Below are 20,639 nucleotides of genomic sequence, written 5' to 3'. Positions count from 1 at the left end.
ACGGAAGAAACAACATGACAAATTCCCATGCGGTGTATGTAGAGAAATTGCTAATTCTAAGGTAATAAAAATGCTTCGTTATGTAAGGTCTAAAGACATGGTGGAATGTACAGTATTATATTGCATTTCTGTCATAAGAACCTCCAAAAAATTAGACACAGCACACAAAATTTATTATAATAATAATATACTCAAAGACAAAGTAATTCAAGAATTCAAGATAAAATGAGAAAGTATAAAGTAAGCAGTAAGTAGTTAAATGTAAGTAAAAAGTAGTAAATGGATAATCTGACAGACAATTTACAATGTCAACATTTATTTAATCACCAAAGAAGCTACAAGATCCTGTTGTTTTCAAACACTGTACTGTTGGGTGGAGAACTTGTATCTACAAAACTGCTATTTAGAAAATGTAAAACCTATATTTTTTAAATAATTAAACATTGCGTTGACTGGCCCTTCTTAAACATAAACATAAAGGATGACTATTATGAATGATTTATCCTGATATAAGATTCTGTCATATTTCCTGTAATTTAGTCAAACAGAAAAAAATCAACCCAAAGTTCACCTAAAGTTGAAGGTCATGACCAGTACAGGTCACACACAGTGATATTACCACAACAAAAGTTTAAAGCAGGGGTCTTCCACCCTGCTCCTGGAGAGAGACTGTCCTGCAGAGTTCACCTTCAATCTCAATCAAATTAATTGAGTCTGAAATTCATTATATTTTGTAAGTCAAAGCATGAAGTCACACAGCCAGTAAATGAAATGGGTTATCAAGGTTCAAAAGGATGCAGTTTTCTGCTTGCAGCTGACACGTAAAAACACACGTTTGACACGTAGAGAGTATTGAGTGTAAAGACATACTCACACTAAGCCCACAGTGCCACTACAAGTGCATGTCTGAGACTGTAATTTAACTAAGACAAGACTTTAAGCAGACATGGGTTATACGTTTTTTGCACAGATCAGCACCTTCCTAAACTCTAACCACTAACCATTTCCTCTACTGCCTGTCATATAAAAAACAAACATTTCACAGATTACTCGCACCAACATCTGATCTCTATGACACTTTGACGTTATCAAGATATTAAATGAATTGCCCAGGTCTTTCTCCTCCTTCAGTATCCAACAGAAGTACATATTATGTATATCTCCCTTTACTGGGACACGGTTCATAGTTTATGTAATATTGCCCTCAAGTATGAAAGATGATTTTTAATAAAGAAACACAGCAGAACACATTTCAAAAGGACTGTTTCCCCAAAATGACAATCCTTCAGTCATGTTCAGTATTTACCATCATGCCATTCATATTCTCAAAAACCCAGTGACAAACATAAAAGGTGACTAATAATAATGATTTATTGCAAAAAATAAAGATCACAAAACAAGGACATACGAAATCCTGAAGTACAGCGGCGATGTACAGGTTTTGAATGACATGAAGATAGTAAATAATAGAATAAAAATACTCAAATGTTGTAGGAAAAAGCCCCATTTAAGAATATGGTGGAAGAAATTCATTGTGAAGATCTGAAGCTACTGCGTAATCCTTGCAGGCTTTGATAAATCTTCATATGCACACTGTTGCTGGTAAGCACATAGAAAACAGGGTTTATGGCGCTGTTAATAGTAGACAGACCAAGTGACATGGTATAAGGTGTGTAGACAGTTCTCTCAAAGTAACACTTTTCATCTGAAAAGTGAAAACTGATCGCACGTGACAAAAGAATGATATGGTAGGGTGTGAAGCAGACCACAAAAGATGAGATGACAGCCAAAGCTAGATTGCGAACTTTAATTTTGTGTCGTTGCTCCAGCCCAGCGCTGGCTCGCACATTAGCAAGAATCTTCAAGTTGGCGACTATTAAAATGCATAGTGGAATAAAGAAACCGATCACAAAGCGTGCGTAGTTGAATCCGGTCACTAGAGGAGACGGCATGGCCGGCTCGAAGCAGCGTTTCTCATCTGTGCTTTCAGTCTCACCCTCCGACATGATGAACACAGGCGAATGTCCCAGAGCAACAACCAACACAATCACAAAGGTGACAATGGCAGCATGTTTCATCTTTCTTAAACCTCGAGATTCCACGGCATAGACCACCGCTACAAAGCGATCCACAGATATGCAGCACAGCAGGAAAATGCTGATATACATGTTGTTAAAGAAGACATACCCGGTGACTTTGCAGGCCAGGGAGCCCCAGTACCACCTATGGCCCCAGTTGATGTAAATGGCCCATAGTGGAAGCGTGCTAAGGTATATTAGGTCACACAGGGACAGACTGAAAAGGTAGATTCCAAGAACGTTTTTTCGACACACTTCTTGAAACGTGAGGACAACTGTGATCAAGTTTGCAGGCAGACCTACTGTAAGGACAATGCTGTAGAGAGCCACGAGAGGCAGTGGGTTCTCATCATCATAAGGAGGCTCACAACGGTCTGTGTGGTTTGAGAAGCTGGAGGTTGGGCTGGTTGTGTTCATGGTCACTGGGAATATAATGTTTCAGTTTCAGTTAAAAGGGTTTTGATTGTAGTTTTTCTATGCTTCATTAAAGCATGGTTTGCAGAGTAAATGGAGTAAATGGTCAGGTTCCATTTTGACACCGCTACCAAAATATACAAGAAAACTACCAATGTACTGACAACAGCATTATCATCAGCTATTTCCAGCCTCCATTCTGGATTAGTATCTCAACAACAATTTATGAGCACTATTTTTTAATATCACAAATAAAAAAATTATGAATGTTACAAATTTTACTTTTATATTTTCTATCACATCATATTTATATATAAGATATATATAATATATATATATAAGATAAGATATAAGATAAGAATCAGTATCACATGAGAATCATAGTTTTAATGTCAGTTATCACGTTATTTTATATATTGCCACAATGTATGTAATTGTATTAAAACATTGTTTTCGGTTTGAAGAGTAACTTCTATACATTTTTTCTATACAGTTCTATACATTTTCTTGTTATTGTCTGAATTTCAGAAATTAAGTGCTTTGGTCAAATATTAAGGCACTTAAACTTTAAACTACAAAATAAGAACAGTTACTTAAGGTTACAGTTAAAAAGCTGTTTTGCATAAATGGCACTTACATGATCCCGCGTTTTATAAGAAAGTGAGGTAATATACATAGACCAACATTACCAGAAGTAAAACATTTTACAAAACTCGACTTGCTAGTGATCAAATAAAATATTTTAAAGTAAATTAAATGCAAAGTATGTATGTTGACGCGCTGGTGATCTTTTTCAAGTAAAGTCTTGACTCTGCTCCAATCTGTGAAGCTACAGCGAACTAGATACAACGGTTACCTCGTGGGTGTTGTTCTCCACGTCACGGTTCATTTCAGAGATGTCACGTATGCGTTTCTGTTTAGAATCAGGACATGGGAAGTGTTTCATTCATGTAAAAAGTTGATAAAGCAGTTGAACGTCCAGCTTCATGCCTGAAGAAATAAGCAAGTGGTGACGAAAATGAAACCGTGTATGGAATTCCAAACCTACCTTAATTGAAAATAAATAAATACTAAAATAAATCAGTGAAGAAATGTAAAAAAGCACAAACAAATGAGTATTTATACTTTTATTTCCTTATTTATGTGTAATTATGTATTTGTCCACGTTTATTTATTTCTACCTTTATTTATTCCTACATTTATTTACGTATGCATTTCTTTGTCTGTATGCTAAAGAGTGGGGGCGTGTTTCACCTCAGACATAAGCACAACGCACAACACGTGGCGTTTTGAATGCTTCAGGTTGATTTCATAGATGCTGCTCTTAAATGCTGATTAATCAAAAGTCATCAGTAGGATTTAGGGGTCCGGGATTAAATCAAACTAAAAGTGCTTGCTCACGTAAACGGTCAACCGGTTAAAAGGCCGATTTATTTGTTCTTTACGATCGTTCAACAATTCCTTTGCATTTCTTTTCTACAAACTTAGTGTCATGTTATATGACAGACATTTTAAAACATTTGTGTGAACTTTTGAAGGGTCTGAATACTTAGGACTATGTGATATTTCAGTTTTTCTTTTTTAATAAATCAGCATAGCCATTAGGCGTCAGGTATCACACCTTTTTCCTTATCACATCTATAAGTGATTTCATTAATAAGGGCAAATAAATAAGGTTAAATCAATTGCCTTTTTATTGATATTAGTAATGGTGTGAAGTGATGTTAAATGCAGCTGTAATGTGGACAGTGTTGGGTGTAACTAGTTACTAAGTAATTAGTTACTGTATTTTAATTACTTTTCCCTTGAAAAAGTAAAGTAAGGGATTACTCATGTGTTTTCTGTAATTTAATTAGTTACTTTTGATGTACTTAAACTAAATACTTTGTGAAATATGCGTGTGCAATAGTGTAATTGACATCAAAATTCAAAGTCTTACTTTAAAATCTGTCCACATTTGTAATACTTTGGTCAGTTAATAATATTATTTATTTGAATGAATGAATTAAATAAGCAGTTTCATGTCTATTCTTTAATCACTTAACTAATCAAGGTCGATGTAGGATATAGAAAGTAGTTAGCAATGAGTAACTAAATACTTTTTGGACAGAGTAATTTTTGAATATGTAATGAGTAACTAGTAATTAATTACTTTTACAGAGTAACTTACCCAACACTGAATGTGGACAATGTTAAAATCAAATGACAGTCATACTTTATACTAAATTAAAGTATAACTATTTAAAAGAAAATGAATTGTGTATAATTTGTGTCACATACATTCAAAACCAAAGACTGATAAAACTGTGTGATGCTAAATTGTTGAAATATTTATAAAGACCTTTAATGTTATGATGATATTGTTATTGTTAAAACATAAGCATTTTGACCACATTGGATTGAGTGAGGCTGCTTTATTAACCCTTTCATACACAGACAGCAATTTAAAAAATACATTTCTTGCAATTGCATGCATAGTTGGACATCAACCATCAATCACTTAAAGGCAAAATAAAAGTTAAGTGAGAAATGTTTAAAAACGTTTATATCTTGTTGTTTATGCTCTAGGAGCAAACCCTGACTAATGATGTCATAATTAATGAAGGGGTTACATTTTTCTCCTTACTGTATCTATAGTTTAGATTCAGCATGAATGGCAATAAATGGATCCTCTTCTGTGTGGCTGATGTGGAAAGTGGCACGTCCATCAGAATCCACTGAGATCTTTTTCCCTTTGCAACTGTTGTCAATCTTATCTCCAGAGATGACATCACAGTATGTTCCTCCAGGCAGGCCGGTGTTCAGGGTCTCATTCAGCTCCCTGGAGAATTGATAAGACTCAGTTAGAGTAATTCTAATATACAGTGTATTATTTTAAAGTTTACGTGCTTGGAGAGTCTCACCAGTTATTATTGTTGATCACAATGAATCCCTTATTGCCACGACTAAAGGAGATCTGACTATTACCATTGTCCCACCAGTTAGCAAGAGGCTGATCACTGACCACATTACGGAAAATCACCATATTTCTGTGGACAGAGCATAGAGCAGGGCTAGTCAACTGGTGGCCCGTGGGCCATATCCGGCCCGCCAATCATCTTTACCTGGCCTGCAGGTGTGCTTTAAGAAATGCACTTCCTGAGACGCCACTTCCAAAACGCTGCTACATTTAATACAAAAGTAATTCCCGCTGCTCATAACAATATATTGACTTATCAAGCGATTTAATCGGTCTGTCCAAGATAATATTATTTACAATGTTATAATCTTAGAACTTAACAGTTCTAAAACACAGGAACTACAGGAAGGGAGATAAGAGATCTCAGAGATCATGGAAAAACTGTGTTGTTCATTAATGCATGTATATTGTATGATTTCAATGCCTATATTCATGAAAAACAGCTGTTCATCTCCATCCAGAAATTGTACTACAAAGGATCTGCCAGTGTGCGGGGCACATGAATGCATTTGGAATTCACCCAAAGATGCGATAATAGCGTTCAGTTTCTTGCACAGACCAATTGATTCACTTTATTAGACATCAGTTTACTATCACAAAGGGCAGGGATTATTTTTGAGCTGACTGTATTTGCATTTTTGACTTTTGTTGATTTGACTTTCATTAATTCAACTAAATATCTTCTTGAAAAAACAATGCCACCCACATCTTGGATGTACTGGGGGACTGGAAGGTGAGTAAAAGAAGAGCAATTTCATTTTGGGTTACCTAACGCATTAATGAATATAAAATGAAACTAAAAAAGACAAAATCCTTATGAATTAAATTTCTTGAAAAGGAACAAATACTGGATGCAATATTTGTATGCATGTTTAAATATTTCTTATACATAACATCAACAAAAAAAACTGTATAAATGTATCAAAATGCAATAAACAACAGAAACCCAAAATTACAGAAGAAATGAGGATATGGTAAAAACAGGCCCTATTTATACTTTTGGATTCTTTCCCTCAAAGAAATGTAGTTAAAGACCCCTGGCATAGAGAGTCAAGCTAAATTACTGTTTTTTGACATTAAATACCAAAGTACACCAACCTGATTTGGCGCCATCTGTGCTCACATACCCAGTTGTCTCCACAGGTGGTGTCTTGTTTGATGGGTACTGGCTTAGTGGATCCATCTGCATTGCTGGGAGGACCCATCCAGTCATTCTCATCCTGTGATGCATCGCATAAAAAATTATAACACATATTTATGGCATTAAATGAAATAACATATTTTGAGTCAGATTTTTTACTTTTCCATTGACAATGTGACGATCCCATCGGAAACTAGACATCACTCTGGTCACACCATATGGATGAGCCAACATGAATCCCGTACCGATTTTGTAGAGCCTAAAAAGTATAGTATCTATCATTTTTACAATACAGTAAGAGGTGTTCTGGCTCTTGGCCAGGAATCTTTATTATTGGAGACTATAAAAATCATACCTGGAGTCCCAGAATGTTAAAACAGAAGCTCCACCAGCACCGTGACCTCTTTGATTATCATGATTGTCCAAAAACACCACGGCTTTATCAGAGGGCATGAAACCCCAGCCCTCTCCCCAGTTCCTAAGACAAAAACACAATTATAATCCTGAAGATATCTTTGTATATAGCCTGCATTTAGTTGTATATTTGCATACTTCAGGTAGCTTAGCTTCTCTCCGTCCCATTTACGAATGACTTTCCCTAGTTTCGCACTGTACTTGAACTCTGTCACTCTTCCGAGCTCAAAATATTCACTGGCTTTAATGGCTTCCCCACCCAAGTCAATGACCTTAAGAAAGAAAATTTGTGTTAACACTTATAACACATTTGAGTCACGTCTGGTCTTCATGGATTGAAAATACCTCTTGATAAATGAAAGGCTTAGTATTAGGCGAAAACCAAGTTGTGTTCAGGCTTTTGAGTCTACCGAAAACATTACTAAGATCTCCAGGCCACATGTGCTTGCAAGCATCTACTCTGAATCCAGCCACACCCAAATCAATCAGTTTGTTCAGGTATTCTGCAACTTTTTCTCTAACATAGTCCTTCTCCAGCGCCAAATCCAGGAGACTCACCAAGCGGCAATCTCTGATCTGTCAACACAAGTCCAAACAAATTTCTACGTAATGAAAACCTAAGTTCGAAACTGAAGATAAAAAATCTGATTATATTTGAAATCTGAAAATTTACCTGGAAAATATCATTGTAGCTCTCAACCTCTCCATTGCCAGTTTTACATTTGTAATCATTGAAGTCCCACGAAGAGTAGGGGACTGAGGGGAAATCCTTGTTTTTAGCATTGAAGTATGTTCCACAGCTGGAGTGATTGCCCTCACCACCACCAGCTCCACACATGTGATTAATGACTGCATCCACATATATATTCACCTTCAAAATAGTAGCACAGAACGATGTTCTACATTATTTTAAGCTTTTGAAAATCTTTAAGTGTGGTCATATAGTTATTTTAAATATGATACTGTCAGATTTTATTTTGCATTACCCCAACATTGTTACAGCGTGTGATCATGTCCCTTAGCTCCTCCTCTGTTCCTGATCTGGAACACAAGTTGTAGCTGATTGGTTGATATCTTTGCCACCAAGCATGCCAAGGATTGGTCACCACAATGCTCTCACTGGGGGGAGATATCTGTCGGCTCAAAAACAACTTTAAGCTACTAAATAACTCTTAATCATAAGCAACTCACATGTAGACATGATAAGTAGAATGTCTCTGCGTTTATTCTGGCAGAATGTTATTTATTTTGATCTGAAAAAGTTAATTCTACACATACCTGAACTGCAGCGTAACCATTAGGTGCCAGGTATCTCTCACATTCTGTGGCTATATCTGCCCATCGCCACTCAAACAGATGCACTATGGAGGTCCTGCCATGTTTAGTGTTTGGGTCGTTTTGGGCAAAACACAACCCAAAGAGAGCAGCAACAACTAGAAGCTTCATTGTGTCTCTGCACAGAAGAAAATATCTGAGGTAAGTGTTCTCAGTGTCATTGTTTACACAGCACACATGAAACACGTCAATAGATAAGTCTCTATGCCAGGAAATACAAACCTTATCAACAGTTCAGAGATTACATTTGAACTGATGTCTCCCCGGATAAAACCTTTCTATCCTTATTATGTAAGAGTAGGTTTTAAAAACTTGCACAAAATTAACATGTTTTTGGAAATTCATCTGCTAAAATAATAAACTACATTACAGCTGACAATTTATTTGTATAGATCTGTTAAAAGTTAATACAAGTCACTTTTGTGTATGTTTTGTTTTGCTTAATAGCCGTATTAGAATTTGTCCAAAAAATCTTTCATATCTTGTGTACGCAAACATCAAATTAATTGCAACTGTAAAGAATGTCATGTGTAAGAATTAGAAAGACTTCCGTGGATGACGAAAATTGACCTAGATATCAAAACTAGATGTCGCATTAAAATCTGATTCTATGGTCCGATATTGTCATGAAATCACGGGGAGGGAAGAACCCAATTGCAGGCAGCAGTGGTGAGGGGTTAAGAAAAAGGATTTATCCGAACAAACACAAAACAAAGACCCACGAGGAGGGGGATTAAATCAAGGGAACAAGGTAATATTAAACAGTACGTAGACTAAACTTAAACAACACTTGTTAAGAACTACACTAAACACTTACTTTACTAGACTAGACTCACTTGACTTGACACAATCCACCGCAACAGCAAACAATCACTGATGCACAGGTAAGCACAGGTAGAGGGAACAGGTGCATGGCATTAACATATTAACAATCAAACTAAAGAGATGAAAGGGCGGGAACAGAGACGAGACCAGAGAGAGCATATGACATGTCAATAGGGACAAAAATGCCTCTCTCCAAATGAAACAGGGAATCCTACCATGATTCTGCCACAAGACCAAGAAAAACATGACATGATGAGGCAGAATTGTGACAGCTATAGGTAGTACTGCCATATTGGCAGCTTTCCAGTGGAATTGGGTTACTTTGTAACTAGTAACTATTGCTCCGGTTTGTTTTATCCACAGGTTAGGAGTAAAAGGATTTTGTAATGTAGCTGTCGATCTTCAAATGATCTATATTCCATTCCATTCCATTTTCAACCGCTTATCCGAACTACCTCGGGTCACGGGGAGCCTGCGCCTATCTCAGGAGTCATCGGGCATCAAGGCAGGATACACCCTGGATGGAGTAATGATCTATATATAAATGTTAAATTCTGTTATTTGGACTAGGGACGCTAGGCTCGTGAAGGATTTTGTTTCACAGATCTGGCAAACCTGTTCTTTAACACTCAAGAGCAAGCTGACTGTATGATTATCAGGGGCAGATTAAGGTGGTCAGGCGCCCCTAGGCTGCTCTTTGGATGAAGCTCCCCCTTAGGTGGCTTTCAGGTGCCTATACATTTACATTTATATTTATTCATTTGGCAGACGCTTTTATCCAAAGCGACTTACAAGTAGGGTGCAGTGGGCAGCTATCACAGCAGTGCAAACAGGGGTAAGGTGCCTTGCTCAAGAGCACCTCAGTCATTTCCTGGTGGCACTGAGAATTGAACCAGCGACCTTCTGGCTACAAGTCAAACTCTCTAACCACTAGACCACAACTGTCGCACTTGAAGTTTAGTTCGTAACGGGGCACAGTTTGCAAAAAAAAAAAAATCACTGATGTAAAAGCTGCCATCCAAACTCAGGTGCGCACCATTGAACCGAATCCTGTGCATACGCTTTAGTTGATTACAATGTATTTCGGTCAAAAAAACACATGTAAGAGATGATGATGTTGGTAATTTACATTGGATTTCAGCAAAAGTTAACCTGCATTTTTTTTGCCTGTGCGTCGTGCTGCCTTCATGTGTTCTCAGAGATTTGGTGATTCCCACTTCTGTTGTCTTGATTCCAAGCTGGTTGTGTTCTGGTACTTGTCGGAAAGAATGAAGGACACCAGATTCATGCTTGTGTGGCCACCAGTACTTTTACAGAAATATATCTGGTTTCACCCTAATTGACACCCTAAGCCACCCTAATTAAAGGACGCAGATGGAAACTGGTGTGTCAAAAATATACATTTGTTTATTTCACAATTGTTCAGTTATATAAACAATTTAAAAAGATAACTGTAATACTCTATGAAACTTCCCAAATCAAAACACCAAATGGTTATGGGTGTGTACAGAGTTTTCCTCCGGAGACGTGTTAGAATTCAAAGTACACCACGTCACTCTTAATAAATTAATTAATACACAGGTAAAACAACCCAGTTAAATATGGTATCCGTGATTTACAACCTTTCTCCACTCCACACGCACACCACTGCAGGTAGTTGTCTCCTGGGAAAACTACACGTTATCTAATGAATATTTCAAACCAGAGAACCCCACAGAGTATACATAAGATTATAAAAAAAAAAAAAAAAAAACATTTATAAAACACAAACCTCCTCTCTCTCTCTCACATATGGCCCTAAGGCGCTCAGCAATCGGTAGGTTACAAAATATTGTAGGCAGTTGGTATAGCTAAAACTGATAAGGAAAAACAGTGACTGGACACGTTCCCTGTGTAGCAAACAGATGTTTGCACCGTGTCTTCCCCGCAATCTCACACTTCGTTATGGTGACAGAAGATACCGATCAATATACCAAGCTTTTACAATCATTCACAACATAACATTTAATAATCTAACTTGGTACCTGCAATGGTTTACCCACGTTCCCTGAATAGCAAACAAATGTGTGCACCATGCGTCTTCCCCACAATCTCACACTGCGTTACTGCGACAGAAGGTACAGAATCAATATACCAAGCTTTTAAAATCATTCACAACATATCACTTGATAATCTAACTTGGTACCTGCAAAAGATTTGTCCACTGGCCAATCTCCAACCTCAAGCAACAAAAACAGCACTAGTTTGGACCCACAATCCTGGTGCTTTCATTCCCCACACTGTAGCGACACGCTATCCTAGAACAACAGTCTTGCTTGTCGCTCTGACTACGTCTCTCTAAATAGCCAGCTGAGCAATTAAGCGCTCTGAGGTGACGTCCCCTGGGTCCTAATGTCCGTTCACTTACATTCACCCCCTCCTAAAATGTCACCGTCCAGGTGTCAACACCAGGGTCTAAACACAGCCTGTAATGAATTGACTGTCGGGTGAGTTGGAACCTCCTCCCCACCATCCCCATTTGTTACAGCCGCACGAGGAAGATGAAAACGATTAGAGTGCTGGCCTGCTGTTAACCGTGTGGTTCGTCGAGTTGTTTGAATTGGAGCTTGCTCTCCTTCCTCCAATCTACCACACCCAAAGTCTTGACTCAATTCCATGGGATCAGAACTTGGACTAGCAGGTTGTTCATTTAGCTGTCCGGATAACAACGGGGCTGCAACGCATCTTGGTCTTTCTGAATCATGTGGATTCAACGGTGCACACACACCCAAATCAAACTCCTCATCTGTACTAGGGTCAGGACTAGGTGCCATGTTCTCCTTAGGCACGTCTCCAAATAACTCCGCATCAATCGCACATGGGAGAAGGGAGCCTAAATGCATTGGCAATGGGCGCAATTCTTGTCAATGGATATTCCGCTCTGGGCCTGACTGGCCATTGGGCTTGATTTTGTATAATACCCCAACCTCATCCAGACATCGCACTACTTCATATACAACGGGTTCCCACTGGTCTTGGATTTTATGGCGACCCGGGGGATGACTTCGCCTGTACACAAATGAGCCAATAGGCAAGATTGGCAATGGGACCGCACGATGTTGTGCTCGAGAAGCAGCTGCAGCTTCCAATTGAGTTCGCGCCTGAAGATAGGTTGATGTTAAATGCATCTGATGTTCTCGAACCCAATCTTCTGTCGTCCCACCCGATATCACCTCTTCGGTTAGTCCCAGAAGCGAATCTATAAGAAGAAGAGGCTTTCTCCCAAACATCAACTCATAAGGAGAGAACCCTGTAGAGCTATGCACTGAGGTGTTATAGGCAAACAACAGCTGGGGTAAATGCTGAGGCCATCTCTTTTTCTGTTCTGGGGTAGAGTTCGGAGCAAATCGTGCAATGTCCGGTTGAAGCATTCACATTGCCCATTACCTTCTGGATGGTAAGGGCTAGTACGTGACTTCTCAATTCCATACAACTGGCAAAGACGTTTCAATAGTTCTCCCTCAAAGTTTCTTGATCTGAATGGATCCGTTTTGGGACCCCATAGGTATAAAACCATCGTTCCGTAAGAATACGCACGACCGTCCCAGCTTTCTGGTCTGATGTAGGATATGCTTGTGCAAACTTAGAAAACACATCAGTAACAACAAGGAGGTTCTCTCTACCGTCACTAGCTCGTTCAAGCGTGGTAAAATCAATGGCAACAATCTCTAGAGGTCTAGAAGCAAGCAGACTGCCCATAAAAGTTCTCACCTTTGGCTGTACAGCTTTGGCGGTCACACACCTAATACACTCTTGACACCAACGTTCAATATCTTGACGCATGAAGGGCCAGTAACAGCGTTGACATACAAGGGTGGTAGTACGTTCCACCCCTCGATGCCCGTGATGGTCATGGAGATTAGTAAGTACTTCACTTCTCAGCCTCTGTGGTAGCAGCAGCTGTAACACTTCCTCTCTTCCCCCAGGGACATGACTCCGCCGATACAAAACTCCCTGCCTTTCTTGGATTCTATTCCACTGGCAAACCATTTCCAGGACTGCTGGACATTCCTTTGTCCGCTCCAATGCTGAGGGGACCACACCACGTTTCCAATACGCCAAGAAAGCCTCTATCACTGGATCTTCTGCCTGTAACACTTGTAGGTCAGCTCTACCTCTCGCTGGAGCTGCCTCAATAATAGATGTAAAAGCAGCCAACTGCTGATGGCATTTAATGCAAGCTTGTTCCACATCTTCAGGAATTGTGATACCGGGAGCGACTTCTCCCATTGAACTTGGCAGCGGGGCAGAAGGCAAGCGAGATAGTGCATCTGCATTCTTATTAGATGTCCCAGGTCTATACCTCAGGGTGAAATCAAAAAGTGCCAGCTGTGATGCCCAACGTTGTTCTACGGCACCCAATTTAGCAGTACGGAGATAACAAAGAGGGTTGTTGTAGGTGAAGACTGTAAATTTGGAGCCAAGAAGATGGTCTCTAAACTTTTCCGTTACCGCCCATTTTAGTGCAAGCAGTTCCAATTTCATAGCTGAATAATTTGTCATATTCCTCTCAGTAGGTCTGAGCCCCCGGCTCGCATATGCAAGTGGCCGACGTTGCCCTCCTTCCTGTTCCTGGGACAGGACTGCCCCCAGCCCCAGATTGCTAGCATCCACTTCTAAAACAAATGGTCTAGTAAAATCTGCATACTCCAATACTGGGGCCCCAATCAGCTTCTCCTTAAGAGTATGGAAGGCCAGTTCGCAACTCCAGTCCCAGTGATCACTCCAAGAGCTACTTGATCTAGGCCTAGCTCTTTTCCTGGTAGGCTGCAACTTTGCTACTAATTTGTGGAGCGGGGCAGCATACTTTGCAAAATCTTCCACAAACCTCCTATAATAGGAGGCAAAACCCAAAAAGGACCGCAGTTCAACAACAGTAGATGGAGTCTTCCACTCTTTAACAGCACTGATCTTTTCAGGATCAGTGGCGACACCAGATGCGGAGATGACATGACCCAGGTACTTTACCTCTGGCTGGAAGAAGTGACATTTTCTGAGCTTAAGTTTCAGGCCATTCTGTTGTAACCGATGTAACACTAGCTCAAACCGCTCCAGATGATTCTGAAATGAGGATGAAAAGACAACCACATCATCCAAATATAGGAGGAGCGAGTGAAATCGTTCATCTCCAAAGATGCGCTCCATCAATCTCTGGAATGTCCCTGGTGCATTACAAAGGCCAAATATCATCCGCTGAAATTCAAACAGACCAAAAGGTGTACAGAAAGCAGTCTTTGCTTGATCCTTCTCCGCTACGGGGACCTGGTTGTGACCACTCGCCAAATCCAATGTAGAAAACATGCAAGCGCCAGACAGGGGATCCAAAGATTCCTCTATGTGCGGAAGGGGGAATGCATCCTTCCTGGTTTTCGCTTTTAATTGGCGATAATCAACACACAGGCGAATTGACCCGTCCTTCTTGACCACCACAATGGGAGAGGAGAAAGGGCTACAACTCACCCGCACTACCCTCTGCTCTACCAAATCTTGGATATGAGTCTTCACAAGATCATACTGGGAGGGAGGGAGTCGTCTATAACGTTGGCGTATAGGTACATCATCTAGCAGGGGAATCTCATGCTCTATCAAGTTCGTACATCCTAAATCCCCGTCACTCTGACTAAAAACCACACTATATTTCTCCAACAAGGCCTTAGCATCTTCCTGTTCTATCTCTTCTAGGTTAGGCCATGATATATTGGCCAGACAGGGGACAGGGTGATTTACTACTTCAGCCGACTGAATGAACACCGTAGGGCTCTCACAACTTTCTTCACTGCCAAAAATCACAGGTTGACTATGGGGACATACACTAACTATTTGAAGTCTACCTAAAAAAGTACGGGGTCTAAGCCACCTGTCCTGAGTACCTATATTAACCAAGGGTACATAAACAGTTCCCTCACCAATAGTTACCAGGTAGCATGGGATCAGGAGGTCTGCAGGTAGTTGCCAGTCACCTATACCTGGGGGTTCTAAGAATGCAGCAGGGATAAGTGAACCAACTCCCTGTCTGCACAAGGCTGGGACTAGCTTAAATGACCCAGAGGGAACACAGATGGAGGAACCTGGAGAAATAGAGACACTACCAATAAATTCAGAATCAGTTAAACGTTCAAGAGTCTGACACTCAGACATAGCGTTCTTCAGCACATCCGGTACAGCTGGTGGGGAGTGAAATAACGCAGTGCCATGCTGACCAAACAGCTCTCTGTAACAACTTTGCAGTATATTCATTCCCAACAGACCAGGAACATTACGTTTTCTTGTCTGTGTCTGTACATCAAGGGGATCTTGTACAACCAAAATACCCATTCGAGACAAAGTTCTACCCAGTACTTCCACATCCAACTCTAAATATCCTTTATACGGGATATTTAGTCCATTGGCAGCTTTCAACTGTAGCCAGCCACATGACTGCAAAATACCCTGATCCTGGGATTGGAAATGTTCTGCAAAGAATTCCTCTGTTATAGTTGACACCATTGAGCCTGTATCCACAAGACATGGCACAACAACACCTGCCATTACAACCTTCATTACTGGACACTGGCCAATGAGCATAGAATGTGAAGGTAGAGTTGACTTTAAAAAGGAGCCACCCAATCCACCATCTAGAACCTGGCTCGGAGCACTAGATGAAGCTAGTTTCCCGAGGGCCCTATGGAATGAGTATTTCTACCTCGACCCCCAGTTCCACTCTGGAACTCCCCGGCTGCAGCAGCTTGATGGGCTCCCTCCCCATTACGACAGCGCCTAGCTATATGACCTGGCTGTCCGCACCGCATACAGATAGGTTGGCCTTCTGAATCAAACTGATATCGCCGAGGCTGGGTGCTAGGGCCACTGGGTGCAGCTTGCCAGACTGGGTTAGACAAATGTTGCAAAATTGCATCTAACTGTACTTGTTGCTTACGCAGAGTTTCTTTTAATTCACCAATTTCTTTACTGGGTTCTACTGCTACAGCACTTGAATTTACCCCCAATTCACAGGCATCAATATGGGTATCACAAGAGTAGGCTCTAGCCCGTGGAAGACTAGGACGCTCCCCGTCATCTGACCAATGCATAGCTTCACTGCGAACGTCAATAAAGGACATACTAGGTTGGGATCGTATGAGACGTTTTAACTCTCTGCGAAGCATATTATCACAGACATACTCAGCAAAATGATCACGATTTACAACATCAGAATCAGGAATTCCCCTTGGATTCTTACGCTCAATTACCTCCATTAAAGACATTACGGCATGAGAAAATTCACGCAAAGATTCCCCATCACGCTGGCATCGCTGAAAAAAATGTTTCTGAGCTTCAATATAAGATTGAGGGCAACCAAATGTTTCAAGCAAAATAGTTAGGATTCGATCAGGGTTATTTCTATCTGCCGTGGGACGGAATCGGATCTCTGACTTTGCCTCCCCATCAAGATGGTCATACAGAAACAATGCCTGCTCAGTAGGGGTCATATGTGTGGAATTTAAACATCTATGGGCTTCTTCTACCCACTCCTCAACCCCCAGACATCCAGTACTATTACTACCTGAAAACCTTGGGCATTTCCGCTCTCTTGGGATAATAACATACCTTGGGATTACTAAACTTTCTTGCTGACTACTAGTTACCCCTCCCTGTCCTGCCACAGCATTCGGTTGCGCTACTGCTTCTTGTTGAAGCCTGGTATTAACAGCCTGCAGCTGCTGGAGCTGCTCGGTCAGAGCCCTAATCTGATCTTCGCCAAATGTGGCCACCAGTACTTTTACAGAAATATATCTGGTTTCACGCAAGCCACCCTAATTAAAGGACGCAGATGGAAACTGGTGTGTCAAAAATATACATTTGTTTATTTCACAATCGTTCAATTATATAAACAATTTAAAAAGATAACTGTAATACTCTATGAAACTTCCCAAATCAAAACACCAAATGGTTATGGGTGTGTACAGAGTTGTCCTCCGGAGACGTGTTAGAATTCAAAGCACACCACGTCACTCTTAATAAATTAATTAATACACAGGTAAAACAACCCAGTTAAATATGGTATCCGTGATTTACAACCTTTCTCCACTCCACACGCACACCACTGCAGGTAGTTGTCTCCTGGGAAAACTACACGTTACCTAATGAATATTTCAAACCAGAGAACCCCACAGAGTATACATATTATAAAAATTAAAAAAAAAACATTTATAAAACGCAAACCTCCTCTCTCTCTCTCACATATGGCCCTAAGGCGCTCAGCAATCGGTAGGTTACAAAATATTGTAGGCAGTTGGTATAGCTAAAACTGATAAGGAAAAACAGTGACTGGACACGTTCCCTGTGTAGCAAACAGATGTTTGCACAGTGTCTTCCCCGCAATCTCACACTGCGTTATGGTGACAGAAGATACCGATCAATATACCAAGCTTTTACAATCATTCACAACATAACATTTAATAATCTAACTTGGTACCTGCAAAAGATTTGACCACTGGCCAATCTCCAACCTCAAGCAACAAGCAACAAAAACAGCACTAGTTTGGACCCACAATCCTGGTGCTTTCATTCCCCACACTGTAGCGACACGCTATCCTAGAACAACAGTCTTGCTTGTCGCTCTGACTACGTCTCTGTAAATAGCCAGCTGAGCAATTAAGCGCTCTGAGGTGACGTCCCCTGGGTCCTAATGTCCGTTCACTTACACTTGCATGTGTTTTGGGAAAATGGACATCAATTACACCAGAATCATTTCACAATTGCTGCACACTATTCTGTTAAACTTCAAGTTCCTTTCGAACACTAATTTTCTTTCTGTGTTTTGGATTACCCTTAATATCAAATCAGAAATAGGTTGAATGTTGTGAGAGAATTCTTCTGCAGATCTGGGAGCACAAAACAAGACACAGAGAGGTATCAAGCTTTTAAACTAATTTATTTCAGGCAAGACACGTTTTTATATGAGGCACAATAAGGCCCCATGTTATAAACAAATAAGGTATATACAGTTGAAAGAAAAAGTATGTGAACCCTTTGGGCTCACTTGGATTTCTTCTTAAATTGGTCATAAAATGTGTTCTGATCTTCATCTAAGTCACAACAATCGAGAAACACAGTCTGCTTGAACTAATACCGTACAAACATTATACGTTTTTTTATTGAACACAACATGTAAACATTCATAGTGCAGGGTGGAAAAAGTATATGAACCTTTGGGTTTAATAACTGGTTGACCCTCCTTTGGCAGCAATAACCTCAACCAAATGTTTCCTATAGTTGCAGATCAGACCTGCACAACGGTCAGGAGAAATTTTGGACCATTCCTCTTTACAAAAGTGTTTCAGTTCAGCAATATTCTTGGGATGTCTGGTGTGAATCGCTCTCTTGAGGTCATGCCACAGCATCTCAATCGGGTTGAGGTCAGGACTCTGACTGGGCCACTCCAGAAGGCGTATTTTCTTCTGTTGAAGTCATTCTGTTGTTGATTTACTTCTATGCTTTGGGTCGTTGTCCTGTTGCATCGTCCGTCCTCTGTTAAGCTTCAGTTGGCGGACAGATGGTGTTAAGTTTTCCTGCAAAATGTCTTGATAAACTTTGGAATTCATTTTTCCATCGATGACAGTAATCCGTCCAGGGCCTGAGGCAGCAAAGCAGCCCCAAACCATGATGCCCCCTCCACCATATTTCACAGTTGGGATGAGGTTTTCATGTTGGTGTGCTGTGCCTTTTGTTCTCCACACATAGCGTTGTGTGTTCTTTTCAAACAACTCAATTTTGGCTTCATCTGTCCACAGAATGTTTTGCCAGTAGTGCTGTGGAACATCCAGGTGCTCTTTTGCAAACTTCAAACGTGCTGCAATGTTTTTTTTGGACAGCAGTGGCTTCCTCCGTGGTGTCCTCCCATGAAGTCCATTCTTGTTTAATGTTTTCCTTATTGTAGATTTGTCAACAAAAATGTTAGCATGTGCCAGAGATTTCTGTAAGTGTTTAGCTGACACTCTAGGATTCTTCTTCACCTCATTGAGCATTCTGCGCTGTGCTCTTGCAGTCATCTTTACAGGACGACCACGCCTAGGGAGTGTAGCAACAGTGCTGAACTTTCTCCATTTGTAGACAATCTGTCTTACCGTGGACACATGGACATCAAGGCTTTTAGATTTACTTTTGTAGCCCTTTCCAGCTTTATGTAAGTCAACAATTCTTGATCTTAGGTCTTCTGAGAGCTCTTTTGTGCGAGGCATGGTTCACATCAGACAACGCTTCTTCAGAACAGCAAACTCAAAACTGGTGTGTGTTTTTTATTGGACAGGCCAGCTTTAATCAACACATCCAATCTCATCACATTGATTGGACCCCAGGTTGGCTGACTCCTGGCTCAAATTAGCTCTTGGAGAAGTCATTAGCCTAGGGTTTCACATACTTTTTCCACCCTGCACTATGAATGTTTACATGTTGTGTTCAATAAAAACATGAAAACGTATAATGTTTGTGCGGTATTAGTTTAAGCAGACTGTTTTTCTCTATTGTTGTGACTTAGATGAAGATCAGAACACATTTTATGACCAATTTATGAAGAAATACAAGTAAGCCCAAGGGGTTCACATACTTTTTCTTTCAACTGTAACTATACGGAAGAAACATCTTAATATAGTGCACAATAAGACACCTGGTATACCAAATAAGGTATAGAACACATAGCATGTCAGACAAAGAATGTTTAGTTAAGAATAAATCCGCTCAGTGAGCAGCTATCCACTCAGTGAGCAGTAAAACCACACATAGTCTACACTTATTCTTTCATTTATGTGGGCTTATTAATCTTTGGGGAAAATAATATCTAACAGTTCTACGAATGAAAGTCACACAGGCGCGAATATTGCAGAACTACTGCACAATGTTGCAATCGAATGGAAAATTGTGAACAGAGACTTGTTTTTTTTTGTGAGTGACAAGGCCTCTAACATGGCTGTTGCAGCACAACTTGGCAAGTTTCCACAGGTTATGCACACACGCTGAATTTGGCTTCTCTCTAAACTTGCTGTCAGTGTCAAGGCTTTTAGGGAGGGTGAGGCGGATCGTGCCTTTTCCACTGCAGCGCAATTGCAAAGCATCAGGAGGAGAAACAAAAACAACTGACATCATCACAAGATGGAAGAGCGCATGATGCTTGAAAGATTTTTTTGAACAACAGCCTGCTGTATGTGGTGCATAACTATCACACGAGGTGAGAAAATGCGCGGCTGAAATCTTCTTCACTCTCACAGAATCTGATATTTCATGCGCAGAGGATGTCACAAACACCCTTTAGCCTATGAAAGATGCCACCCTTCTAATGTCAGAGGAGACACTGAAAAATCCTCAAACTCAGTTGTGGATTGAGAACGGTTTGTTCATAAAGATTGTTCTTTGGATGAAGCATGGAAAGCCATACCTCTACAGAGCTTGTATATCCTAC

At 40.3% G+C, this 20,639-nt stretch overlaps 2 protein-coding genes across 5 annotated transcripts; both read right to left on the bottom strand.

Annotated features, from left to right (window-relative positions):
- Positions 1-1,228: 1,228 nt before the first annotated feature.
- Positions 1,229-3,482, bottom strand: gpr132a (G protein-coupled receptor 132a). Of its 3 annotated transcripts, none has more exons than XM_056768358.1 (2): positions 3,349-3,482; positions 1,229-2,500 (listed from the first exon to the last, which is right to left on the bottom strand). In XM_056768358.1, exon 2 carries the CDS (start codon positions 2,493-2,495, stop codon positions 1,530-1,532), a length of 966 nt encoding a protein of 321 aa, XP_056624336.1. In that variant the 5' UTR covers positions 2,496-2,500; positions 3,349-3,482; the 3' UTR covers positions 1,229-1,529. The 3 variants fall into 3 exon arrangements, with proteins under 3 accessions (XP_056624336.1, XP_056624335.1, XP_056624337.1); XM_056768357.1 differs by having other exon boundaries at positions 3,130-3,476; XM_056768359.1 differs by lacking the exon at positions 3,349-3,482 and having other exon boundaries at positions 1,229-2,295; positions 2,382-2,503.
- A 1,409-nt stretch (positions 3,483-4,891) lies between these two features.
- On the bottom strand, positions 4,892-9,269 carry LOC130437336 (alpha-amylase-like). 2 transcript variants are annotated; one of them, XM_056768691.1, is made up of 11 exons: positions 9,178-9,269; positions 8,285-8,459; positions 7,993-8,157; positions 7,680-7,877; positions 7,352-7,582; positions 7,145-7,278; positions 6,948-7,070; positions 6,752-6,851; positions 6,550-6,671; positions 5,396-5,521; positions 4,892-5,313 (listed from the first exon to the last, which is right to left on the bottom strand). In XM_056768691.1, exons 1-11 carry the CDS (start codon positions 9,252-9,254, stop codon positions 5,124-5,126), a joined length of 1,641 nt encoding a protein of 546 aa, XP_056624669.1. In that variant the 5' UTR covers positions 9,255-9,269; the 3' UTR covers positions 4,892-5,123. The 2 variants fall into 2 exon arrangements, with proteins under 2 accessions (XP_056624669.1, XP_056624670.1); XM_056768692.1 differs by having other exon boundaries at positions 7,993-8,139.
- Between the last annotated feature and the right edge of the window lie 11,370 nt (positions 9,270-20,639).

This window comes from Triplophysa dalaica, chromosome 15 (assembly GCF_015846415.1).
Source record: "Triplophysa dalaica isolate WHDGS20190420 chromosome 15, ASM1584641v1, whole genome shotgun sequence".
NCBI classification, from domain to species: domain Eukaryota; kingdom Metazoa; phylum Chordata; class Actinopteri; order Cypriniformes; family Nemacheilidae; genus Triplophysa; species Triplophysa dalaica.
Note: the sequence above shows the minus strand (reverse complement) of the source record. Positions and strands in the feature narration are given on the sequence as shown.

Coding starts and splice junctions, on each gene's coding strand:
- gpr132a (XM_056768358.1), bottom strand. CDS start 2,495: ATGAACACAACCAGCCCAACCTCCAGCTTCTCAAACCACACAGACCGT.
- LOC130437336 (XM_056768691.1), bottom strand. CDS start 9,254: ATGCACCTGTTCCCTCTACCTGTGCTTACCTGTGCATCAGTGATTGTT. Junction 8,158..8,284: donor ATGGTTACGCTGCAGTTCAG/GTATGTGTAGAA, acceptor AGTAGCTTAAAG/TTGTTTTTGAGCCGACAGAT. Junction 5,314..5,395: donor GTGATCAACAATAATAACTG/GTGAGACTCTCC, acceptor TCAATTCTCCAG/GGAGCTGAATGAGACCCTGA.